Consider the following 21,752-nt stretch of genomic DNA (forward strand, 5'->3'; position numbering starts at 1 on the left):
AGTGTGTTTCTATAGACACACTTTTAAAATACCTCCCATTAGAGCCGGGCCGTAGAATTCAAATAGACACCTCCCCCAAGGCACCGCCCGGGGACTCAGTCCTCAAAGGGATCACTCTCCTGCCCCCAGGCGCGCAGCTCAGCTAATCCCTCCCCGGGGAAGGGAACCTCCCTGGGAGTTTGCCCCACACCCCGAGGGGAATGCCCCCAGTGCTCACCTCCATCACCTTTGAGACTCCCCCACCCTGAGGAAAGGGAACACCCCTGCGTGCTCCCATCCCCTCCAGGAGAGGACACGGTCCCAGGTGCTCAGCCCCTGCTGTCCCAGGCAGAAGGTGCTGGAATTACTGGCAGCAGGATCCGATTGCCAGCCCAGCGGGGCCCTCGGGCAGCTGCCTGGAACCAGAGCCGTCCCATGGGCAGCGGAGAAACCAGAGCCCCCTGATGAGGACGTGACATCAGCTTTACCTGTCCTGGCTGCAGCTGGTACCACGAGCAGCTGCCCAGGCCAGGGCCAGGCTACCACGCCAGGCCCGTCCTGGCTTCACTCAGGGGGCACATGGGGGCTCTTAACCTGCACTTACCTTACAAGAGGCCACGGGCCAAATGCCCGTCTGCGTCGCTGACCTTCTGCCCTGCTGGGGGCGGCTCTCAGCCAGTGCAGAGCCACATACCCAAACCCCAGCGGTCAGATGGACCCCAGGGCCAGGAGAGACAGGCGGGTCAGGGCTCCTTCGCCCACCCAGCCCCAGAGAGCAGGTGGCCCTGGGCTGAGGCAGCAGCAGCTGCCCGTCCACGGGCCCACCCGGGCCAGGCCCCCAAAGGCACCGCAGCCCTGTCTCCAGGCAGCGAGATCCCACAGCCGAGCAGCAGGAACATGCAGCCCCTGCACCGGTTTGAAACCACCTTTATTCTGTAAACATCTGTCTAAAATAATCAACTCCAGGTCACACGCCGCCCCCCCCCGGCGGGCGGAGGGCACGAGGGGGGACACAGCCGGGGGGTCACAGGGGCAGCGGGGTGTTTTCCAACAGGACGGGATGCGCGCGGCCGCGGACAGAGGCCAGTGGCACAGAGCCACGGGTAACAGGGCAGGCAGGACGCCCGGCTCAGAGGGGCCTTGTGGAATCCATGCGCGGGGGGAAGCCTGGCCCATTAGCAATGGAGGAGGGGGGCCAAGGAGCTGGGCGCGTTCCTCTAGGAAACCAACCCCCCACGGTGCAATCTTGCCTCCACGCAGCGTCAGGGGCCCTCATGCTGCGCCGCACCCAGCCAGCGCTGCCACACAGCGGCGGTGGGGCGGGGCCGCCACCCCATGTCCCTGCTGGGATTCAAGGGGAGCGCCCCTTGCCAGGGGACACTCAAGCGGAGCCTGCCCTGCCCAGGACACGCAGGGACATGGGGGAGGGGACACAGCCAGTGCCCGATTCACCCAGCAGCCACCTCCCCACCCGCGCAGTCCAGGATGCTCAGTCCTGCCCAGGCCCCTGACACTGGCCCAGGAAGGGTTAATACTTACAAAGGGAGCCCCCCTCCCCCCCCCCACACACAACGCCAGGAGGGGTGGAGAAGAGACAGGAGGGTGTAACACATTCCTGGGGTGGGGAGGGGCAGCAAACCCCTTTCCCAGCTGGCGAGGTGGGGCCTGCCTGCCCCGAAGAACATCCTAAGGGACAAGAGGGGCAGAGCGCAAAGCGGGGAGGGTCCGTCTGCCAGCCAGGCAGGGGCCGCTTGAGCGGGGCAGCTCCTCGCCGGGGTACCCACCAGCAGCCCCCATTTCTCTGGCCCGCGGAAGCTCCTGGATGCAGGCTGGGAACTGGCCTCAGAACCATGCAGCGTGGACAGGCAGCCGGGCACGAGTAGCGATGCTCCGACACCCCCGGGGGCACAGTCCCACAGGTAAGATGGCGGACCAGCCCCAAGACCCCGGAGGGTGCCGAGCACCTCGAGCCGGCCAAGCAGGAGTCAGGCACGAGAGGGGCTGAGCTGGCGCTGGCTCTAGGTCTCCGCCATGTTCCTGGTACCCAGCCAGCTCCCCCGGGATCCAGCCAGATGGCCTGAGTGACTCGCGACGCTCTTCGGCCGGTCCGGAGCAGAGGGAGGCCTCGGACACAGGAGGGTGCAGGCCGGCCTGAGCCTATCCAAGTGCTGAGAGGCTGGGGCCTAGCCCCTGGCGTTACAGGCCTGGCCTCCTCTGCCTCCCTCCCTCACCCGCCCAGGGGAGCCCTGCAGCTGACCCCAAGGCCCTTACACCCAGTGCGGGCCCTCAGGCAAGCAGCCCCATTCGCAGAGGCACTAGCCGGCCAGCCACTTCTCTGGGGCTCCCGGATTCCTGCCTGGCACCAGATGGCAGGCAGCCCAGCGGCTGGGGAGAATTTAGCTGAAGTTATTGCTCCCAGCCGCTGCTTCCAGCTGTGTGTCTAGGATGCCCCTCCAGGAAGCCACAGCCGGGGACGCCCCGCCTGGAGAAGGGCACCGGCAGGAGGGGCGGTTCCCAGCCTCCCTCCCCAGGTTACTGTGGGGCCAGGCCTGTTCCAGCAAAGCCCATGCGAGCACAAGGAAGCACTCCCTGGAGAGCCTGGCCAGAGGCAAAATCCACCCGGCGCCGGCGCGGGCCTCTGAGGAGGGTCACGTGAGGCTGATCCAGTTCCAGTGGGGGGCCACGAATCCAGCAGGGTGACCCCGGGACGTCTGGCGCACACAGCACGGCGGGAGGACTCGACAGAGCACGGCAGACCCAGGGGACAGCGGAGGAGACACACTGGGGAGCCGGAGGACTCCAGCAGCGCAGGGAGCGGGCAGAGGCCAGAGCAGAGCAGGCCAGCCAGAGCTGGGGATGCCCCTGCCGGTGGTGGGGCAGGGAGGCCTGGGCAGCAGAGACGCCCTTCAGCACCAGCAGGCTTTGGGAGAGTTCTCCGCCCCCTCGGGTTTGCCCTCCTCCTCCTCCAGCTCGGCCAAGTTCAGTTCACCGGCCGCGTAGGCGCGCAGCCCGTCCAGCTCCTTCCTGTGAGCCTGCAGCACGAGCTCCGTCAGCCGGGTGAAGGACTGCGGGAGAGAGCCCAGCGTTAGGGGCCCCGGCCGGGCTGGCAGCCTAGCAGCTCCCGCCACCATGTCCTCCTCCAACCCATGCTACTGTTCAGATGCGGGCTCCCCCTCCCCCCCGGCAGGTTCAGATGCGGGTCTCCCCCTCTTCTATCCGGGTCCTCTCCCTTCTCCTTGAGTGTCACGCCTACAGTAATGCAAACAATGGAGAGTTCCAAGCATTGGCTGCCACACGTTCTCCTTTCCTCCCCCTCTTCCCAGCTAGCCCATCCTGGCTCAGAGAGGGAACGCCCGCCCGGCAGAACTCACTCCAGGCCAGCAACAGGGGGAGGCCTAAGGAGGCCCCGATGGTGGAGAACATAAGAACGGCCACACTGGGTCAGACCAAGGGTGTGTCTAGACTAGAAGGATTTCCCGAAAAAAGTGGCCTTTATTCGAAAAATCTTTACCTGCATCCAGACTGCTGCCGCGTTCTGTCGAAAGTCAATCCAAAGAACGCGGCAGCTTTTTCAACCGCAGAAAACCTCGTTTTACGAGGAAGAACGCCTTTTTTCGAAAGTGCTCTTTCGAAAAAAGTCGCTATGTAATGCAAACTGTGCTTTTTCAAAAGAGAGCATCCAGACTGCCTGGGTGCCCTCTTTCGAAAAAGTGTCTTGCTTTTTCGAAAATACTGGTTGTAGTCTAGACGCTCTTTTTCGAAAGAGGCTTGAAGTCTAGACGTAGCCCAGAGGTCCATCTAGCCCAGTATCCTGTCTGCTGACAGTGGCCAATGCCAGGTGCCTCAGAGGGAGTGAATAGAAACAGATAATCATCAAGTGATCCCTCTCCTGTCATCTTTTCCCAGCCCAGACAAGCAGAGGCTAGGGACACTGTTCCTACTATCCTGTCTAATAGCCATTGATGGACCTAATCTCCATGAATCTATCTAGCTCTTTTTTAAACCCTGTTAAAGTCCTAGTCTTCACCACATCCTCTCGCAAGGAGTTCCACAGGTTAACTGTGCACTGAGGATACCTCTCCGGGGAAAGGAACTCCAGTCATTAGGAAAAGGTAAGTGTTAGTAATGGAAGATTCAGTTATTAGAAACATAGATAGCTGGGTTTGTGATGACCGGGAGAACCGTATGGTGACTTGCCTGCTTGGTGTGAAGGTTGCAGATCTCGAGACATCTAGATAGATGTATGTGTATGTGAAGGAATCAATGAATTCCACCACTAGTCAGTGATTGTGGGAGCGAGGCAGCTGATGGCCTGGCCAAAGACAGGGAACTCGGGTTGGGCTGACTGTGGAAGATATTGACACCCCATCAAGGGAAATATTGGCTGAATTAATGTTCCAAAGATGGCAGATCCTCTGACCGATATCAGAGCATCTCAGAAAGTCACAGCCGCGACCGCGGACAGGAACGAAAATCAATAGAGATGGCACCAAGATGTAGCCACTCAGCTAGTAGTGTCGGGAACAGAGCTTAATATCTGCCCATGCTTTTGAATGTAGCATGAACTCTCGTGAGACAAGACTAAAATGCTAGGCTGGCCATGAAAGGATCTAAAGAGCAAATTTGCAAAAGACATAAAAATTAACGGCAATTTTTCTTTACGTACATCAGAAGCAGGAAGGCTGCCAAGCAGCCGGTGGGGCCGCTGGACGATCCAGGCGCTAATGGAGCACTGGAGGAAAACAAAGCCATTGCAGAGAAGCGAAATGAATTCTTTGTATCTCTCTTCCCTGCAGAGGATGGAAGGGAGATTCCCACATCTGAGTCATTCTTTTTAAGTGACTCTGAGGAGCTGTCCCCGAGTGAGGTGCAGACAGAAGCAGGTTTGGAATAAACTAATAAATTACACTGTGATGAGTCACCAGGACCAGACGGGATTCACACGAGAGTTCTGAAGAAAAATTGCAGAATTACTAAGCGTGAGATGTAAACTGGTGTGATGCCTGGAAGGTAGCTACAGTGACAGCGATTTTTTTAAAAGCCTTCAGAGGCGATCCCTGGAGTGACAGACTGGTAGGGCTAAATTCAGGGAAACAGGCTGAAACTGGAGTAAAGAACAGAAGTATCAGGTATATAGATGAACAGGATTTGTTGGGGAAGAGTCAACACGGGTTTTGTAAATAGGGTTGCCAGATGGTTTCAGGAAAAATACCCAACAACGACGACAGCAAAAAACATGCCAGGAAAAAGTTTGTTGAGCAAAAAAAAAAAAAAAAAAGAAGGACCCTTTAAAAACCGTGCGGTGAGGCCAGCAGCCGCCCGCCATCTTGCCTCCCTGCACCAGGCCGGACAGCTCCTCTGTGGAACTCGGTAAGCACTAGGGTTGCCAGGCTGCCTCCGTATTGAGCTGGACAGCCCAGGATTTTCACCTCTTGGCCGGGAAAAAATCAGAAAGTACAGGACATTTTAGGTGTCCGGTATTTTCTGAATTTTTTTTTTTACCAGACTGGGGGGGAGGGGGGCGAAAATACCAAACTGTCCAGTTCAATACCGGACACCTGGCAACCCTATTTGTAAAGGGAAATCACCCCTCACCAATCCACTAGGATTCTTGGAGGGCATCAAGGCCTGCGGACAAGGGAAATCCAGAGGACACAGAGTACTTGGACTTTCCGAAAGCTTTTGACAAAGTTGCTCAAGATGGTGAGGTCCAATGGAGGCTGTGAAGAATTACAAAGGGATTTCACAAAACGGGGTGGCGGATGAAATTCCATGTTGATAAGTGCAAAGTGATGAACATTGGAAAACGTCATCCCAACTGTACGTACAAAATGAGGGGGGCTAAGTTAGTTGTTAGCACTCAAGACAGACCGTAAAGTCATGGTCTGAAAATCTCTGCTCAATGTGCAGCAGCAGAAGCTAACACTGATAGAAACCTTTAGGAAAGGGATAGATGATAAGATCGAAAATATCACAGTGCCACGCTATAAATCCATGTACCCCCACAGCTACAGTTCTGGTCCTGCTATGTCCAAAAAGACATATTAGAAATGGTAAAGGTGCAGGGAAGGGCAACAAAATGATTAGGGGCCATGGAACAGTTTCCATACGAGGAGAGATTAAAAAGACGGGGACTGTTCAGCTCAGAGAAGAGATGACCAAGAAGGAATATGACCCAGGTCTATCGGATCACAAATGAAGTGGAGAAAGTGAATAAGGAAGTCTTATTTCCTCCTTCCCATGACACAAGAAGTAGGGGTCATCCAATGAAATTATCAGGCTGCAGGTTTAACACACAAGAAAGATAATTCTTCACAGTTAACCTGTGGAACTCTCTGCCAGATGATGTTGTAAAGGCCAAAAGTATAACCGGGTTCAGAAGAAAGCTAGATAAGTTCACCGAGGGCAGGTCCATCAATGGCTATTAACCCACAGGGTCAGGGACGCAACCCCATGTGCTAGGTGTCCCTAAAGTTATGTCTGCCAGAAGCGGGCACTGGATGACGGGGGAGGAATCATTTGATGATTGACTTGTCCTGTTCACTCCCTCTGAAGCACCCGGTACTGGTCACTGTCGGACGATAGGATACTGGTCTAGATAGACCATTGGTCTGACACAGAGATGGCCATTCTCATGTTCTTGTTGCAAGGAAAGTGAGGCTTTTAGGGCGGGACAGCTTGGGTCGAGCCCTTACAAGAGACCGTGTACACATTGCCAAATGTAGAGAGTCCTGCGCGGGTACACAATTGGCATCCGCGTCCACAGCTGCAGAAACCCACAGCTGCAAAGTCATTCTCGGATTCGTGGCCTGAGATAACGGTCATGGGACAAGACAGCCACCACCGTCTTGGGAGATGAGCCGGGCCAAAGGAGAACTCCCGGGAGATGAGGGGAGGGACTGACTCAAAATCCACTCTGGGCTCTTTTCCAAGGCTTGCCTGTCTGACGGAAAGGAAAGGAGCTTGCCCCCCACACCCTGCCCCCATCTCAGAACACTGCTGGGCTCTCACCTCCTTAATGTTGAAGTTGGTGCAGGCACTTGTTTCGTAGAAGTCCATGCCGTACTCCTTAGCCAGCTGGAAGGCAAGAGAGTCCCTTAGACAGCCACAGAGCAGGGCTCAGAGGGTTGACAAGCCAAGCCCGGTGCCGTGGGGACCAGCCCACCCTCCTGCTAGACATGCACGCTCACTCCTGCATGCCAGGAAGGCAGAGCGGGGGGGAGACGGGGCCCCACAGAGAGCCAGGCCATGGGCACCTGCTGAGGGGAGCAGGACGTGCTCTGTGGCGTGAGGCCCGACAGCGGCACTCACCTGCAGGCCTTGTTCCCTGCCCACTTGTCTCTTCTGCTCCTCGTCCGCTTTGTTCCCGATGAGGATCTTCTGGACCCCATCTGGCGCGTACTGGGGGCAAGGGAGGACTCATTAGCCCATCCCAGCATGCACTGGGGCACCACCCAGCCCTCCCCGAGCTCCACCACAGGACCCTGCAACAGAGCACTGCCTAGCTCTCCTCCAGCCCCGCTGCATGAGCCCGGGGCTCCCAGCATGCACTGGGGCGCCACCCAGCATCTTCCCTTGCTCCACCGCATGATCTCTGGGCTCCCAGCATGCACTGGGGCATCACCCAGCATCTTCCCTTGCTCCACCGCATGATCTCTGGGCTCCCAGCATGCACTGGGGCATCACCCAGCATCTTCCCTTGCTCCACCGCATAATCTCTGGGCTCCCAGCATGCACTGGGGCGCCACTCAGCATCTTCCCTTGCTCCACGGCATGATCTCTGGGCTCCCAGCATGCACTGGGGCGCCACCCAGCATCTTCCCTTGCTCCAACGCATGATCTCTGGGCTCCCAGCATGCACTGGGGCGCCACCCAGCATCTTCCCTTGCTCCACCGCATGATCCCGGGGCTCCCAGCATGCACTGGGGTGCCACCCAGCATCTTCCCTTACTCCAACGCATGATCCCGGGGCTCCCAGCATGCACTGGGGCATCACCCAGCATCTTCCCTTGCTCCACCGCATGATCCCAGGGCTCCCAGCATGCACTGGGGCGCCACCCAGCATCTTCCCTTGCTCCACCGCATGATCTCTGGGCTCCCAGCATGCACTGGGGCACTGCCCACCACATATCCCCAACCTCACTGCAGAGATCCCCCTCGGGCTTCCAGAAGCCACAGGTGACCCGGGACCCAGCTAGGACCCGCTGGCTGAGCCGGACCCAGAGGACAGCCCCCAGCCCCGTCTGAGAGCTGAGCCCTTCCAAGCGGTCTCCACTGAGCACCCAGCACCCCCAGTGCTAACGGCAGCCTTGGCCACGGTGGCTCAAGTAGCATTTCCTGGGAGCCAGGCTCCCGCAGCGGGGAGCCCACCTGCCCGCGCACTGAGGGCCCCCCCTTGGAGCCAGAGGACCCCAGGGAAGACAAGCGGCTCTGAGCCGACGCCCACCTCATCCACGTCGCTGGCCCATTTCATGATGTGCTGGTAGGAGCGCTCGCTGCTGATGTCGTAGACCAAGAATATCCCCTGCAACGGGACCCGGCGCACAGGGGAGCAGAGGAGGCCTTACCCACAGTGCACCAGGGCAGAGGACACGCCACCCTCCCGCATACCATGGCCCCGGCACAAATCTCTAACCTACAGTCCTTCCACCATCCCAGTGACCAGCCCTGGCGGCCGCTTAGGCCAAGCCACAAAGAGCCATAAGGGAACCCAGGTGGCCTTGGGGCGGGGGGCTGGGAGACCGGGGTTCCACCCCCAGCTCTGCCTGCGCTCTGCTGGGTGATTTTGAAGAGGGGGGTCTCTTCCCTGACCCTGTGTCCTTCCACCTTCTATTGAGCTCTTTGGGGGAGGGGGGATCCTGCCCTACCCGGCAGCCTAGCCCTGGACACAGAAACCTTGCAGGGCAGCGATTCACTCGGTGGCCCCCTGAGAACCCCATCCCCACCGTGCCATTTGCCCACACGGCTACCCAGCCTCTCCCTCGGTCCCTGGCACAGCACATCTGGCCCTCGGCTCCTCAGCCAGCGAAGGCCGGGGCCCAAATTCTGGCCTGGAATCTACCGGGGTCACCTCTGAGCAGCAGGTCTTACAGGTGCCACTCTGGGCCTGGCTCCCAGCTTCAGGGTCTATAGAGACACACGCCGCCCACCCCGCAGCCCCCGGTATGGCCGTCACAGCCAGGGCGGCGGCGTTACCTGGGCTCGTCGGTAGTACTGCTTCGTTATGGTCTGGTACCGCTCCTGGCCCGCCGTGTCCCTGCAGCAGAGCAGTGTTATGTCCCGTGGGCGCGCCCGTGGGTCCATCGCCCCCGACAGGGAGACAGCACCTCCTGCTGCCCCAGGGTGGGAGCAAGAGGCATGGAACAAGCAACAGCACAGTGGGGAGGGGAGGTGCGGGGGACCAGTAGCAGACCCGGGATGGACAGAAGTCGTGGGGACTGGTTGTTGGTGCCCCACGGAGCCAAGCCCCACACGCTAAGGGCACTGCAGCTGTGAATTGCAGCTCCAGGAGACAGACCCACGGTAGCTCGGCACCTACCAGCGTGCGACAACCAGAACACAGCCGGGCGGCACCGGGGGGCAGCTGCCCCAGGACGTGCCCGGCCGAAGCCCCAGGTATGGACCGAAAGTCTCGTCGGGGCACACCCAGCAGGGCTCATCCCTGCCAGCAAAGCCACAAACACACACACTCTCCTTCCTCCATGCCTCCATCTGAGCTCTGGTCCGGGTGCCATTATCTGCAGGGTCACCTGGCTACCCGGCGGGTGAGTGGGCACTGCCAAGACGGGCACTAGACAGCTGTGGCCACGGCGCCTCTGCCAGGGAGCACTGCAGCCAGCAGCTCCGGCCCCTCTCCATGAGCCAGTGGGGGAGGGCCTGTTGGCAGTGGGGGGGGGAGGAGAACAAGCTGTGACTCCAGTGCCCTGCAGCTCTGGATGGGGGGGGGGGAGGGGGAGGAGAGAGAAAGTGTGTGTGTGTGTGTGTGTGTGTGTGTGTGTGGGGGAGGGGGAGGAGAGAGAAAGTGTGTGTGTGTGTGTGTGTGTGTGTGTGTGTGTGTGTGTGTGTGTGTGTGTGTACCCCCCCCAGGAGTGACTTCTGCACCTTCGGTCCCACGGCAGTTCACATGCTACATGCCCATCCCCGCTGCAATGCTTCCACCTCTGCAGAAGGATTGGGCAGCTCAAGAACGGAGCACAGCAGCACAGCAGAGAGGGGTGGGGATGGGGACGAACAGGAACACTGCAGCTGATGGAGGCTGAGCAGCTGACACACCCCCCCCCCCCCCCGTCACAACCCCTGGGGCCCTGGGAAAGAAGAACGCCCCCTACGGATGGCCACCCCTCCCTGCAGCCGCCGCATATTCGGCAGAGGTCTGGAAACCGAGGACTGGCCCAGCTGGGGAGGTGCGGGGGGGGGGGGGGGGGGTCCCGGCTTGGATCAGCGCACCCTTCCCGCCCTCGGCACTCACCAGATCTGTATTCGCACCTTGATACCATCCACTTCTATGGTCTTCATCTTGAAGTCCACCCCTGGGGGAGGGAAGGGGGAGGGGAGAGCTGTTACAGGGAGCGGGGCTGCAAACTGCCCCAAACGCCACGCGGTCACCACTTGCATCCCGGGAGTCGCGTCCCAGCCGATCGGCAGCCACAGGCCTGCACGCCCCGGGTGCGCTAGGCTAGAGACAACCCCTGACCAGCTGAGATGGGCAGTTCTACCAGGATCTCTCACCCCCTCCCTCTAGGCTGGAGGGACAGAACGGTGCCCTGGTACGATTGGAGTCAGCAGGAGCCGCCCCTGTTGGACGCAGCCCCCTGTCTCCTCTCCAGCTCTCAGCCAGGCTGTGCTCGTAAGGCCAGAGCCTGGACAGGAGAGTGGGCTGGGTCCTGTGCAGCTCCAGCCATGTGCATCCCCCTCGAGGGCAGCATGTGCCGTGGTTAGAGAGGAGTAGGCGGATGCTCACTCCTTGCCCAAGCTGCTCCCCATTTCCCACGGGTCCCCACGCCTTGGAGCCACCCAATCCCATCTGCGCACCCCGCAGCCTCCCCTCTCCGCAGGGTGCCCTGTAAGCTGAGCACTTGGGCACCCCCCAGGAGAGATTCCAATGCCACTCGGCTGATTAGCAGAGTGCCCCCAGCCGGCAGCCTGTGTTCCTACTGCTGGTGCACATGCCGCAGCGCATATAACAAAATTTATTCTGCACATGGATGGAAAAAATTAGAGGGAACACTGCTCTCCAGGATCTGCTGGATTTCAGCCAGGCATCCTTAACATGCCCTCTCCCCCTTTCCATAAGACTGGGAGACCTGTCTGGGTGTTAGAGGAGGGTTCGGAGGAGCAGGTGGCATACTCTGGCGCACTGCGTGCTGGCTCTGTGCTGCAGAGGGGCAGCAGTAGGGGGAAGCCAGGGTGCTGGCCCAAGCCTGGTGGCTCCCAATAGTAGGCAACAGCATCATCTCCAACCATCCTGCTGGGAGCAGGCCGGTGCTCTGGAGGTGCTGGCCAGGCAGGCTTGGAGTGCTGTTTCGCAGGCTCACCCGCCCCCCGGGCAGTGCTCTGGGCTCGGTGTTTGCAGCTGTCCGTCAGTGGGCTTAGGAGATGAGCAAGGATACGATTTGGTCATTCCATGACTTTAAGGGGCTCGCTCCTCAAGCCATGGCTGCAGGAACAGCAGCTGGACAGGGACTGTTAGCTGCCCCCACCCACCTCCTGGGCATTTCTAGTAAAAGTCGGGGACAGGCTGTGCTTCTGTGAATTTTTATTCCCCACAACCTGCCCCTGACTTTTACTAAAAATACCAGAGACAAAATCTGAGCCTTAGAGATGAGCATCAACCATTCAGATTACCAGCCCCTTGCTCTCAGACGCTGACGCGTCTGCCTGCTTCTGACAGTCGGGATCTGAGACCTATTAATCAGGGCTGTGAAATACTCAACAGTATGGGTTGAACCTCTCTGGTCTGGCACTCTCTGGTCTGACATGATTTTGGTGAGCCAAATGTCCACATATCATGAGTGTGGCCAAATTTCTAGCAGTCCCATAAAGTTTGTTTCCAGCCATCAGTCTTGGCTCTTCAGTATTCTGTGCTAAAAAAAACTTTAAAAAATCAACAAATGGTCCTGCAGCACCTTAGAGACTAACAAAACATGTAGATGGGATTGTGAATTTTTTCAGGCACAACCCACTTCTTCAGATGAATGTAGTTATTAAAGGTCCAGTTTCTGACTAAATAGGGAATGTGGGGGGAAGAAGGAAAAAAAAGGGGAAGAAATAGTAAATTAGTGTGTCCATTATTTAGCTCTAATTTACCCCTAAATGCCTTCTGAGAGACCAGAAAGCAGTGGACGTGTTGGTGATGCTACTAGACAATATAGACCTCCCATGGTTCAGCAAATTCTCTGGTTCGGCACTGGTTAGGTCCCAAGGATGCCAGACCAGAGAGGTTCAACCTGTATTAGCAACAGGCAGCAGAAGCGGGGCTCAAACTCATGATATCCTGGCTCAGAGTCCCGTGATTTCTCTAGGGTAGTGAGCATGTTGATGTCAGAGACCGGCCGGCCCAGGCATCTCATGCAGGCTTGCGAGCATGTGCCATGCAGCTGGAAAAAGCAGAGGGTTAAGGGCAAGCCCAAGTTCTCCTGTGTCTGTGCAAGGGGCCCTTCCAGGACTTGGCACCAGGGCCAGACCTGAAGGATTGACAAAGGGAAGGTGAAAGCCCCCTCTGTGATCCTAGGACCCTATAAGATTTCGCATCCTGACTCCAAAGCCGGGACGTGCTAAAACCAGGAAGAGCGGGGAAATAATTCAGACACAGGCCGCACTACCTCTTCCCTAGCTCTGTTCTCAGGCAAGGCCATGCCCTTTGTGCGGCGATATCCCAGGGCAATCCAGCCCACAGTAGAGACCAAGCCTCGGCCCGAATGGGCAACCGTTTTGCAAAGCAACAAGCAACTCTTCACCCTCTGTCTTCATGGGAAGAACCGGAGAGCACTGCCCGGGCCCCTAGAAAACCCAACCCACGTCAAGATCTGCGTGTGTTATGTTCACATTCACGGAGACGTTAGATCCGTGGTGGGCGACCTACGGCTCAGGGGGGTTCTATGTGTGGCCCACAAGACATTTTGTTTGCCAGTGTCCATGTGCAGGGTTGCCAGAGTCTGCTGGTTTCCCGCCAAGTAGCTTTTCCCCTCCTGGTTCCACACAAAACAGCCCATTCGCTTCGCTCTGGACCAGCTGAGCTCCTTCCAGGCCGAGGGTAATCCCCCCAACCAAGGGAGCTGACAGTAGTAAGAGTGGAAGGGGCGGGGCCTCAGGCAGAAGGGGCGGGGCCTCAGGCAGAAGGGGCAGGGCCTCAGGCAGAAGGGGCGGGGCCTCAGGCAGCCAGTCCTCAGTGCCACCCAAACCACAGGACTGCCCGCTCCCCACCCTCAGAGCCACGTGGAGCAATTGAAAGGGCTCAGGGCTCCAGTCGCCACCGTAGTAGGAGTGGCAGCAGCTGGGAGCCCCGGGCCCCTTTGAATTGCCAGGGCCCAGGGCAACAGCCCCCTTTGCCCCCTCCCCATTGGTGGGCCTGACTCCGACTCTGACAGCCACCGCTTGACTTCCAATCCAGTCCTCGATACACCAGTTTTTGGAGACATACAATGAACTGAACAGGAGGCTCGTCCTTCTGTTGGATACTCTGGTGTCTTTGGTTCCCTCTGGGGCTGTACCCCTCCTCCTGCCCCTTAAAGGTAACCACGCTTGCAAATGCACCTTTCTTTGGCCTTTTGCTGCAAGACGCTGCGGTGCCGAGCCCGGCTGCTCTCCCATACATCACAGCCCAAGAGCGCCTCGGCAAGCCAAAAATAGCCCCAGCGCTGTTTCCGAGTGCAATTGCTTCATCGTTGTCTCGTCTGTTGCCCTCCAAAGCCATGTGGGTGATTGGCCTGCCGTTGCCAGCCTGCAGTATGTGCCCGTGGGCCCATGCTCTGCACAGTCGCACAGAATGGCATGAAGGCCAGAAGGGCCCATTCGATGTAATCTGGCCTGCATCCCTGGGTAAGCCAGAGCCCACAGAACAAGGTGGTCTGGGAGGGGGGTTGCCAGTTAGCTTGGGCCCCATGTTCGCCATCCACATTCACAGCCCTGGGTGATGCTTACCAGTTAACTTTTCACATTCCTAATGCTCACAACATCCTCTGGCAAGGAGTTCCACAGGTTGATTGTGTGCTGCGTGAAGAAAAACTTCCTTTTGTTTGTTTTAACACCCATCCCTGGCCCTATTTAAAAGCAAGCCTGGCTGGTTCTCTCACAGCTCCCACAGCTAGGGATTGTTTGGAGGCAGGTACGCAGGAGGTCAGACAAGATGATCATAACAGTCGCTTTTGGCCTGGGGCTCTTATGAGCGGCCTGCTTGGCAGGACAGACACCTCAGCTCCTGGGACCAGGGACTCTGTCGCCATGGCAACGCCCATCAGTGCAGGAGACAGAGCACCCTCTGGGCCTGGTCCCAGTGTGGGGAACCAACTCCCCCAGGAACTACGCTCTGTCCCAACCTTCCCCCCCCCCTGCTCTGAGGCCAGGAACACTTCCACTAGGGATGTAAAATCCCGGTTAACCAGCTAAAACGGGATTCAAGCTGAGGACCGCTCCAGCCCGAATGGGGCAGCCCCCACCTTGCGGGGCTCCTGACCCAGCCCCACTCTGGAGCTGCGGCCGGTTCTGCTGGCTCCCAGCCCTGACACGGGGGCTGGGGTTACTGCCAGCTCCCAGCCCCTGCCGGAGCAGCCCCTACCTGTGGGGTGTCCAGGCTCCCCGTGGACAGGTGCTGCTCCGAAAGAGAATAGACCGTGTCTGTGGCGGCCCCCTCAGCATTCCCTTGCTCCAACCCTTAACCAGAATCGGTAAGTATCATCTGTTTAGGGGGGTGCCTACCGGTTAACCAGTTCCCCTTTCACGTCCCTCATTTCCAAGATCCATCTCTTCTCAATGCAGCTCTATTGGAAAAACACGACCAAAACAAGCCCTGCCCTCACTCAAGGGGAGAGACCTGCCAGCATGTGACAGATGTTAATCACATTGCGCAGGCATCGCTGGAAGGCCCTCAGCTACCGCGGGGATGAGCACAGCACAAAAGCGTGCCTAGGACAGCCAGCCAGGGTGGGCCAGATGTCTCCAGGAGCCAAGCTGTCCCAGGAGCAATAGCAAGGGCCTTTGTGATCAGCGTGCATTTCTCACGTCTCTGTGCATTTCAGGAAGTGTCCCTAGGGAAGGAAGGGGCAATTCCTGCCATTTGCCAAAGGGACAAGAATCCAGTGCGCTCTCTAATCTTTTTCCAACCATGTGCAGAATAAATTTTGTTATGTGCACCCAGGCACAGGCAGATGTGCACCACTAGTAGAAACACATGCTGCCTGCTGTGCGCAGGGAGCTGATCTGGCCCTTTGGAGCAGCCCTGGGTGCACCACAGGCACAGCTGGAGACGCCCCTGCTTGTGGGGGGGGGGATGCTCCAGCACAGTCTCGGCAGGAGGGGGGCACCGTTCCAGCCCAGCCATGCATACCTCCTTTAATCGGTTAACTGGTTAAACAATGTAAAACCAGTTTACTAATTAAACAGAATTTTATATGCCTAACTGAAAACCAAATAGACTAGAGCCCTTTTTTGTTAAAGCACAACAAATGAAAAGAATGTATAGGGATGAAGATAAAAATACACTTGAAAAAAATACTAAAATTAACTCATAAAAACAGCACTATATTTGTGAAAAACACGAGCATTTCAGTAAAGCATGGACTTTTTTTTTTTTTTTTTTTTTTTAAAGAACTGAGTTACAGACCTGAGCCATGCTGGGTATATCTGCTAGTTAGCCTATATTTGCTTCAAAAAGAGAAAAAGAGTCAGTTAAGCTTTTGTGGCGACTCGTGCACGCTCTAGAGAAGCTGCAGGCCCAGCTGTGTTTGGACTAGAAGGACTCAGGGAAACATCAGACCAGCACCCTGCGCTGTCCCTGCACCCTGCTTCCCCTGCGGGTGGGGAGTGAGGGGTGCTTGTCTATAGGGAGGGGCTGGACAGGGCTGGGAAAAGGCTGTTGTGACCCAGCAACGAGTGACAGGGGAGGGGGAGTTTACTTGAAGCGCCTTTGACTTTATGGGGAAAAAAAAAGAATTAAAATGATATTTGCTCTTTATAGGGCTAAAATGCCAGGACAAAAACAAAACAAAAAAAATTGCAAAGTGCAAACGTGTAACAGCCAACAAAAAAAGGGCAGGTGGCCAAAAAATAGTTTGCTTGGGGCAGCAAAAAACCTAGAGCCGGCCCTGTTCAGAAGTTGGCCATAAACCCCAGACACTCACATTTCCCCTCTGTCTTCAGATAAATCTGGGAAGACGAACTTACAGATGTGGGAGAGGCCGGATGGGCAGAGGAATTACACTGAGCTGGGACTCAGCACATCGGAGCTCCACTCCCAGTTTTGCTGCCGATCTGCTGAGGAGGGATGTAAAATCCCATTTAACCCATTAAGTGGGATGGGAGGAGGGCGCATCAGGCCAGCTGGAGCAGTCCCCAGTCTGCAGGGACTACCACTGGCCCCCTCAGTCCAGGTTGCTGCCTCCCCAGGCCCTGGCAGCCCTATGTGGTGGCAGCCTCCACATCCACCAGCCCCATGCCAGGCAGGGCAATCTGGCTCCCGCCCCCACCGGTGGTGCGGTGGGCGTGACAGGGCTGGAGCAGCTCTCCGCCCATGGCGGGCCACAGGCAGGGGATTGCTTCCAGGTACCAGTTAACTGTTACCCAGTAAACAGTTACGGGTGATACTTACTGGGTAACCATTTAACCAGCTACCGGTTCGCTTCCCTACTGCTGAGTGAGCACAGCACCCTTTGTCTCAGCTAGTTAGACTGGAAGCTCTTTGGGGCAGGGACTGTGGTATGTTTGTACAACACCCAGCACAAACAGGCCCGAGGTGTCTGTGGCCACTAGGCAGCACTGCACCATACACGATCAGCACACGCCAAAAGCCACGCTGAGCCCGCCCCAGCGCGCAAGGGTTAGGGGACCCCAGAACGAAAGGCCACCAGGAGCTGCCAGACTCAGGGCTCTAGGGGCAACGAGAGTTTATAACTTGGCCCAAAACAGACCTGTTTTCACAAGGAGGCTCCGCACGCCCAGGGCAAGCTCCCAGCTGAACCAAAGCAAGGAGGTGCAAGAGCCGCTCATTGGAACAAAGTTTTTTAAACACGGGCAAAACAATCGGTTTTCCCTCCCCCACCCCTTCTTGGAAACTGCTGAATGGGTTTTGCATCAACTTCCCAAAGAGATTGCACCTGAGCAAGGCCTGATGCCAGGGGGCGGGAGGGCAAAGAGGGGCAATTGCCCACAGATCCTGCGATCCTAAAGGGCCCGGAGCTCCTGGCTGCTGTTACCGCAGGAGCCCCACGCATGGCTCTCTAGCCGGCTTTGAGGGATGGAGGGGAAGGGGGAGCTGCAGTGTCCGGGCAGTGCTGGGGGCTGGCTGCTCCAGTCCCACCAGTTCCACACAAGGCCCCTCCCCTTCCAGGCAGGTGAAGTCCCCCGTACACACACGTTACCCAAGGCCCCTGCAATCCTGCCAGCGAGGCAGACACCGTGCCCGGGAGGTTTCCATACAAACGGTTAAAGGTGGCCAAAGTTGTACGCAATTGAAAAAAAGGGTCTTACAATGGAAAGCATCAGGCAACCTTAACTAGGGCTGGAGCCGACAGGCAGTGAGTGTTACAATAGTCACCTGATCCGCTGCGCTCCTAAAATAGCTTATGAAGCTTTCAAAGCCTCCTCAGGAGCTACCCATGCTCCAGCACCCCCACCCCCACCCAGACTCCCCTTCGTTTGCTCCGGGAATCAGAAAGTTGACACCCTGCCTGGTGGATCTAGATTAGGGCATGTGTGCCCAGACAGAAGAGCAGCGTATCGATGCCAGCAAATGCTCAACATCAGCTGCGGGATGAGAAATTGGAGGAGTGTGGAAAGGAGCCAGAAGTGTGGGAGGAGGGAAGGGCGGTTCTATTAATCATTAGGGGGATTTCAGTAGCGCCCGGTGCTTCGAAACCCAGCTCAGGTTCCCTTCGTGCCAGGCACTGTGCCGAAAGCAGAGATTGGCCCTGCCCCACAGAGCTCATCATCTGAACAGACACTAAGTGGGGAAGGGAAACTGAGGCACAGAACCCAGGTCACACCACAGAGCCATGGCAGAGCTGGGAATATGCAGTCAGGAGTTCTCTCCCTGGTTCTAGCTACCCTATACATTTTCCACACACTCAATACATGCTACAGTCATTGATGTGCAGCCACCGCACAGCCCTATGCTCTGGTTTGGGAAGGGAAGAAACACCAGAAGAGGAGGTAATTATTTGGCATTATCTGAAGACTAAGGAGGGATAGGATAGAGGTCTATAAAATCATGACTTATTAGGAGAAAGTAAATAAAGAAGAATTATTTACTCCTTCCCACAACACAAGAAGTAGGGGTCACCCAATGAAATTAACAGGTAGCAGGATTAAAACAAAGAAAAGGCAGTATTTCTTCACACAGCGCACTGTCAATCTGTGGAACTCCTTGCCAGAGGATGTTGTGAAATCCATGACTAGAACAGGGTTAAAAAAAGAGCTAGATAAATTCATGGAGGACAGGTGCCTCAATGGCTATTAGCCAGGATGGGCAGGGATGGTGCCGCTAGCCTTTATCAGAAGCTGGGAATGAGTGACAGGGGAGGGATTGCTTGATGATTCCCTGCCCTTTTGGGCAACCTGGCAGTGGCCACTGTCAGAAGACAGGACACTGGGCCAGATGGGCCTTTGGTCTGAGTATGGCTGATGGCATCCCTAATGTGGGACCTGTCCCTGACACCAAGACGGACCGTCCTAGCACCACACGCCAGAGGGCCTCTCCTCAGCATGGCGTGGCCAGGACCTTAGTTTTACTCCTCCCCAGCCCCTCACACCTGAGGGCAGGGCATGTTCAGGAGGGCTCAGTCACAGACTAGCTACAGCAGCACATGTAGGATCTCCAGCACCCAGGCCCCCTTAGGCGTCACCAGACTGGGGAACACAGGATTTCTCCCCCAGGCATTAGGCCAAGAGCCTGCACATACCCCCAGGGACAAGGAGAGACCCGGAGCAGGGACAGCACCCGCTCGAGGAGGTTTCCTGGCAGAGGTGCAGGGTCCCTTTGGGGACAGGGCACATGCAGAAAACTTTGCTGAAGTCCCCCCAGGAGCCACTCACGTGGGTGACGGGTGATGGGGCCCCCAGCAGCCCCTCACCCAAGAGTGGGGAGAGCTTCCATGGAAGGGGCCTTGTTCCCTCCCCAGCCCCACTGATTTCCCACCTTGCCTCCACCCCATGGCTGCCAGACAGACCCCATCAACTCCCCCCTCTCGCGGCGTGGTTCCCAGCCTAGCCCCGCCTATTTCTCCCTTCCCCTGCTTGCTCCCAGCCCGGCCCCATCGATCCCCCCCCTCCGGCAGCCCGCACTCAAGTCAGCGCGGGGATGAACAAAGAGCCGCTTCCCCTGGTGCCCCCACAGGGACCCCACGCGCCGCACAAGCCGCAGGATCCCAGGGCAACCCCTCTCAAGCTCCTCTGGCTCCCCACAGACCCCCGGCACCTGGGCGCCCCCTCCCCCATCTGCAAGCCCCCCCCCCCGGGTACCAGGGCACCCCTTCCCCCACCTGCAAGTCCATCCCCCGGCACCTGGGCGCCCCCTCCCCCATCTGCAAGCCCCCCCCCCCGGTACCAGGGCACCCCCTCCCCCACCTGTAAGTCCATCCTCCAGCACCAGGGCGCCCCTTCCCCCACCTGCAAGCCCAGCCCCCAAGCACCAGGGCGCCCCCTCCCCCACCTGCAAGCCCAGCCCCCGGCACCAGGGCGCCCCCTCCCCCACCTGCAAGCCCCCCCCCCGGCACCAGGGCCCCCTCTCCCCCACCTGCAAGCCCATCGCCCGGCACCAGGGCGCCCCCTCTCCCACCTGCAAGCCCAGACCCCCGGTACTAGGGCGCCCCTTGCAAGGCCCCCCCTCTCCCCGGTACCAGGGTGCCCTCCCCAACCTGCAAGCCCAGCCCCCCGGCACCAGGGCGACCCCTCCCCCACCTAAAAGCCCAGCCCCCCAGCACCAGGGCACCCCCTTCCCCCAGCTGCAAGCCCAGGGCGCCCCCTTCCCCCAGCCCCCCCCCGGCACCAGGGCCCCCTCTCCCCCACCTGCAAGCCCAGACCCCCGGTACCAGGGCCCCCTTGCAAGGCCCCCCTCTGCCCGGCACCAGGGCCCCCTCTCCCCCACCTGCAAGCCCAGACCCCCGGTACCAGGGCCCCCTTGCAAGGCCCCCCTCTGCCCGGCACCAGGGCCCCCTCTCCCCCACCTGCAAGCCCAGACCCCCGGTACCAGGGCCCCCTTGCAAGGCCCCCCTCTGCCCGGCACCAGGGCCCCCTCTCCCCCACCTGCAAGCCCAGACCCCCGGTACCAGGGCCCCCTTGCAAGGCCCCCCTCTGCCCGGCACCAGGGCCCCCTCTCCCCCACCTGCAAGCCCAGACCCCCGGTACCAGGGCCCCCTTGCAAGGCCCCCCTCTGCCCGGCCCCCCCCCACCTGCAAGGCGCCAGCGCCCCCCCCCGCGCGCCGGCCGGGCAGGACGGTACCGATGGTGGAGATGTGCGAGGGGTGGAACTCGCTGTCGGTGAAGCGGCAGAGCAGGCAGGTCTTGCCCACGCCCGAGTCGCCCAGCAGCAGCAGGCGGAACAGCACGTCGTACTGCTTGGCCATGGCGGGGAGCCGGGCGGGCTGCGGGCTCAGCCCCGCGCCGCGCCTGCCGCTGCCATCGCCGCCCGCCCGCCGCGTCCGGCCCGGCTGCAGCCCCAGCGCCCGCCGGCGGGGGGAGAGCGGGGCCGCGCCGCCGCAGAGCCGGGCTGGGGGGGACCTGCCCGGGCTGCAGGGGGCGCGGCGGGGCCGGGGGCGCTGGCCAGGGGCAGGAGGGGGAGAGGTGGGGGCAGTGTCTATGGGCAGGAGGGGGAGAGGTGGGGGGCAGTGTCTGTGGGCAGGAGGGGGAGAGGTGGGGGGCAGTGTCTATGGGCAGGAGGGGGAGAGGTGGGGGGCAGTGTCTATGGGCAGGAGGGGGAGAGGTGGGGGCAGTGTCCGTGGGCAGGAGGGGGAGAGGTGGGGGGCAGTGTCTATGGGCAGGAGGGGGAGAGGTGGGGGGCAGTGTCCGGGGGCAGGAGGGGGAGAGGTGGGGGCAGTGTCCGGGGGCAGGAGGGGGAGAGGTGGGGGGCAGTGTCTGTGGGCAGGAGGGGGAGAGGTGGGGGCAGTGTCTGTGGGCAGGAGGGGGAGAGGTGGGGGGCAGTGTCTGTGGGCAGGAGGGGGAGAGGTGGGGGGCAGTGTCCGGGGGCAGGAGGGGGAGAGGTGGGGGCAGTGTCTATGGGCAGGAGGGGGAGAGGTGGGGGCAGTGTCTATGGGCAGGAGGGGGAGAGGTGGGGGGCAGTGTCTGTGGGCAGGAGGGGGAGAGGTGGGGGGCAGTGTCCGTGGGCAGGAGGGGGAGAGGTGGGGGCAGTGTCTATGGGCAGGAGGGGGAGAGGTGGGGGCAGTGTCCGGGGGCAGGAGGGGGAGAGGTGGGGGCAGTGTCTATGGGCAGGAGGGGGAGAGGTGGGGGGCAGTGTCTGTGGGCAGGAGGGGGAGAGGTGGGGGGCAGTGTCTGTGGGCAGGAGGGGGAGAGGTGGGGGGCAGTGTCCGGGGGCAGGAGGGGGAGAGGTGGGGGCAGTGTCTGTGGGCAGG

At 59.2% G+C, this 21,752-nt stretch overlaps 1 protein-coding gene across 2 annotated transcripts; it reads right to left on the reverse strand.

Moving 5' to 3' along the window:
- Positions 1-722: 722 nt before the first annotated feature.
- Positions 723-20,848, reverse strand: RAB15 (RAB15, member RAS oncogene family). Of its 2 annotated transcripts, none has more exons than XM_075929115.2 (7): positions 20,627-20,848; positions 10,448-10,508; positions 9,175-9,235; positions 8,426-8,503; positions 7,291-7,380; positions 6,991-7,056; positions 723-3,044 (listed from the first exon to the last, which is right to left on the reverse strand). In XM_075929115.2, exons 1-7 carry the CDS (start codon positions 20,748-20,750, stop codon positions 2,886-2,888), a joined length of 639 nt encoding a protein of 212 aa, XP_075785230.1. In that variant the 5' UTR covers positions 20,751-20,848; the 3' UTR covers positions 723-2,885. The 2 variants fall into 2 exon arrangements, with proteins under 2 accessions (XP_075785230.1, XP_075785231.1); XM_075929116.2 differs by lacking the exon at positions 20,627-20,848 and adding an exon at positions 20,577-20,600.
- Between the last annotated feature and the right edge of the window lie 904 nt (positions 20,849-21,752).

Source organism: Pelodiscus sinensis, chromosome 5 (assembly GCF_052426305.1).
Source record: "Pelodiscus sinensis isolate ZL-2025 chromosome 5, ASM5242630v1, whole genome shotgun sequence".
In the NCBI taxonomy this organism is placed as follows: Eukaryota; Metazoa; Chordata; order Testudines; family Trionychidae; genus Pelodiscus; species Pelodiscus sinensis.

Coding starts and splice junctions, on each gene's coding strand:
- RAB15 (XM_075929115.2), bottom strand. CDS start 20,750: ATGGCCAAGCAGTACGACGTGCTGTTCCGCCTGCTGCTGCTGGGCGAC. Junction 9,236..10,447: donor AAGGTGCGAATACAGATCTG/GTGAGTGCCGAG, acceptor GCTCTGCTGCAG/GGACACGGCGGGCCAGGAGC. Junction 3,045..6,990: donor CCAACTTCAACATTAAGGAG/GTGAGAGCCCAG, acceptor TCTCTCCCGCAG/TCCTTCACCCGGCTGACGGA.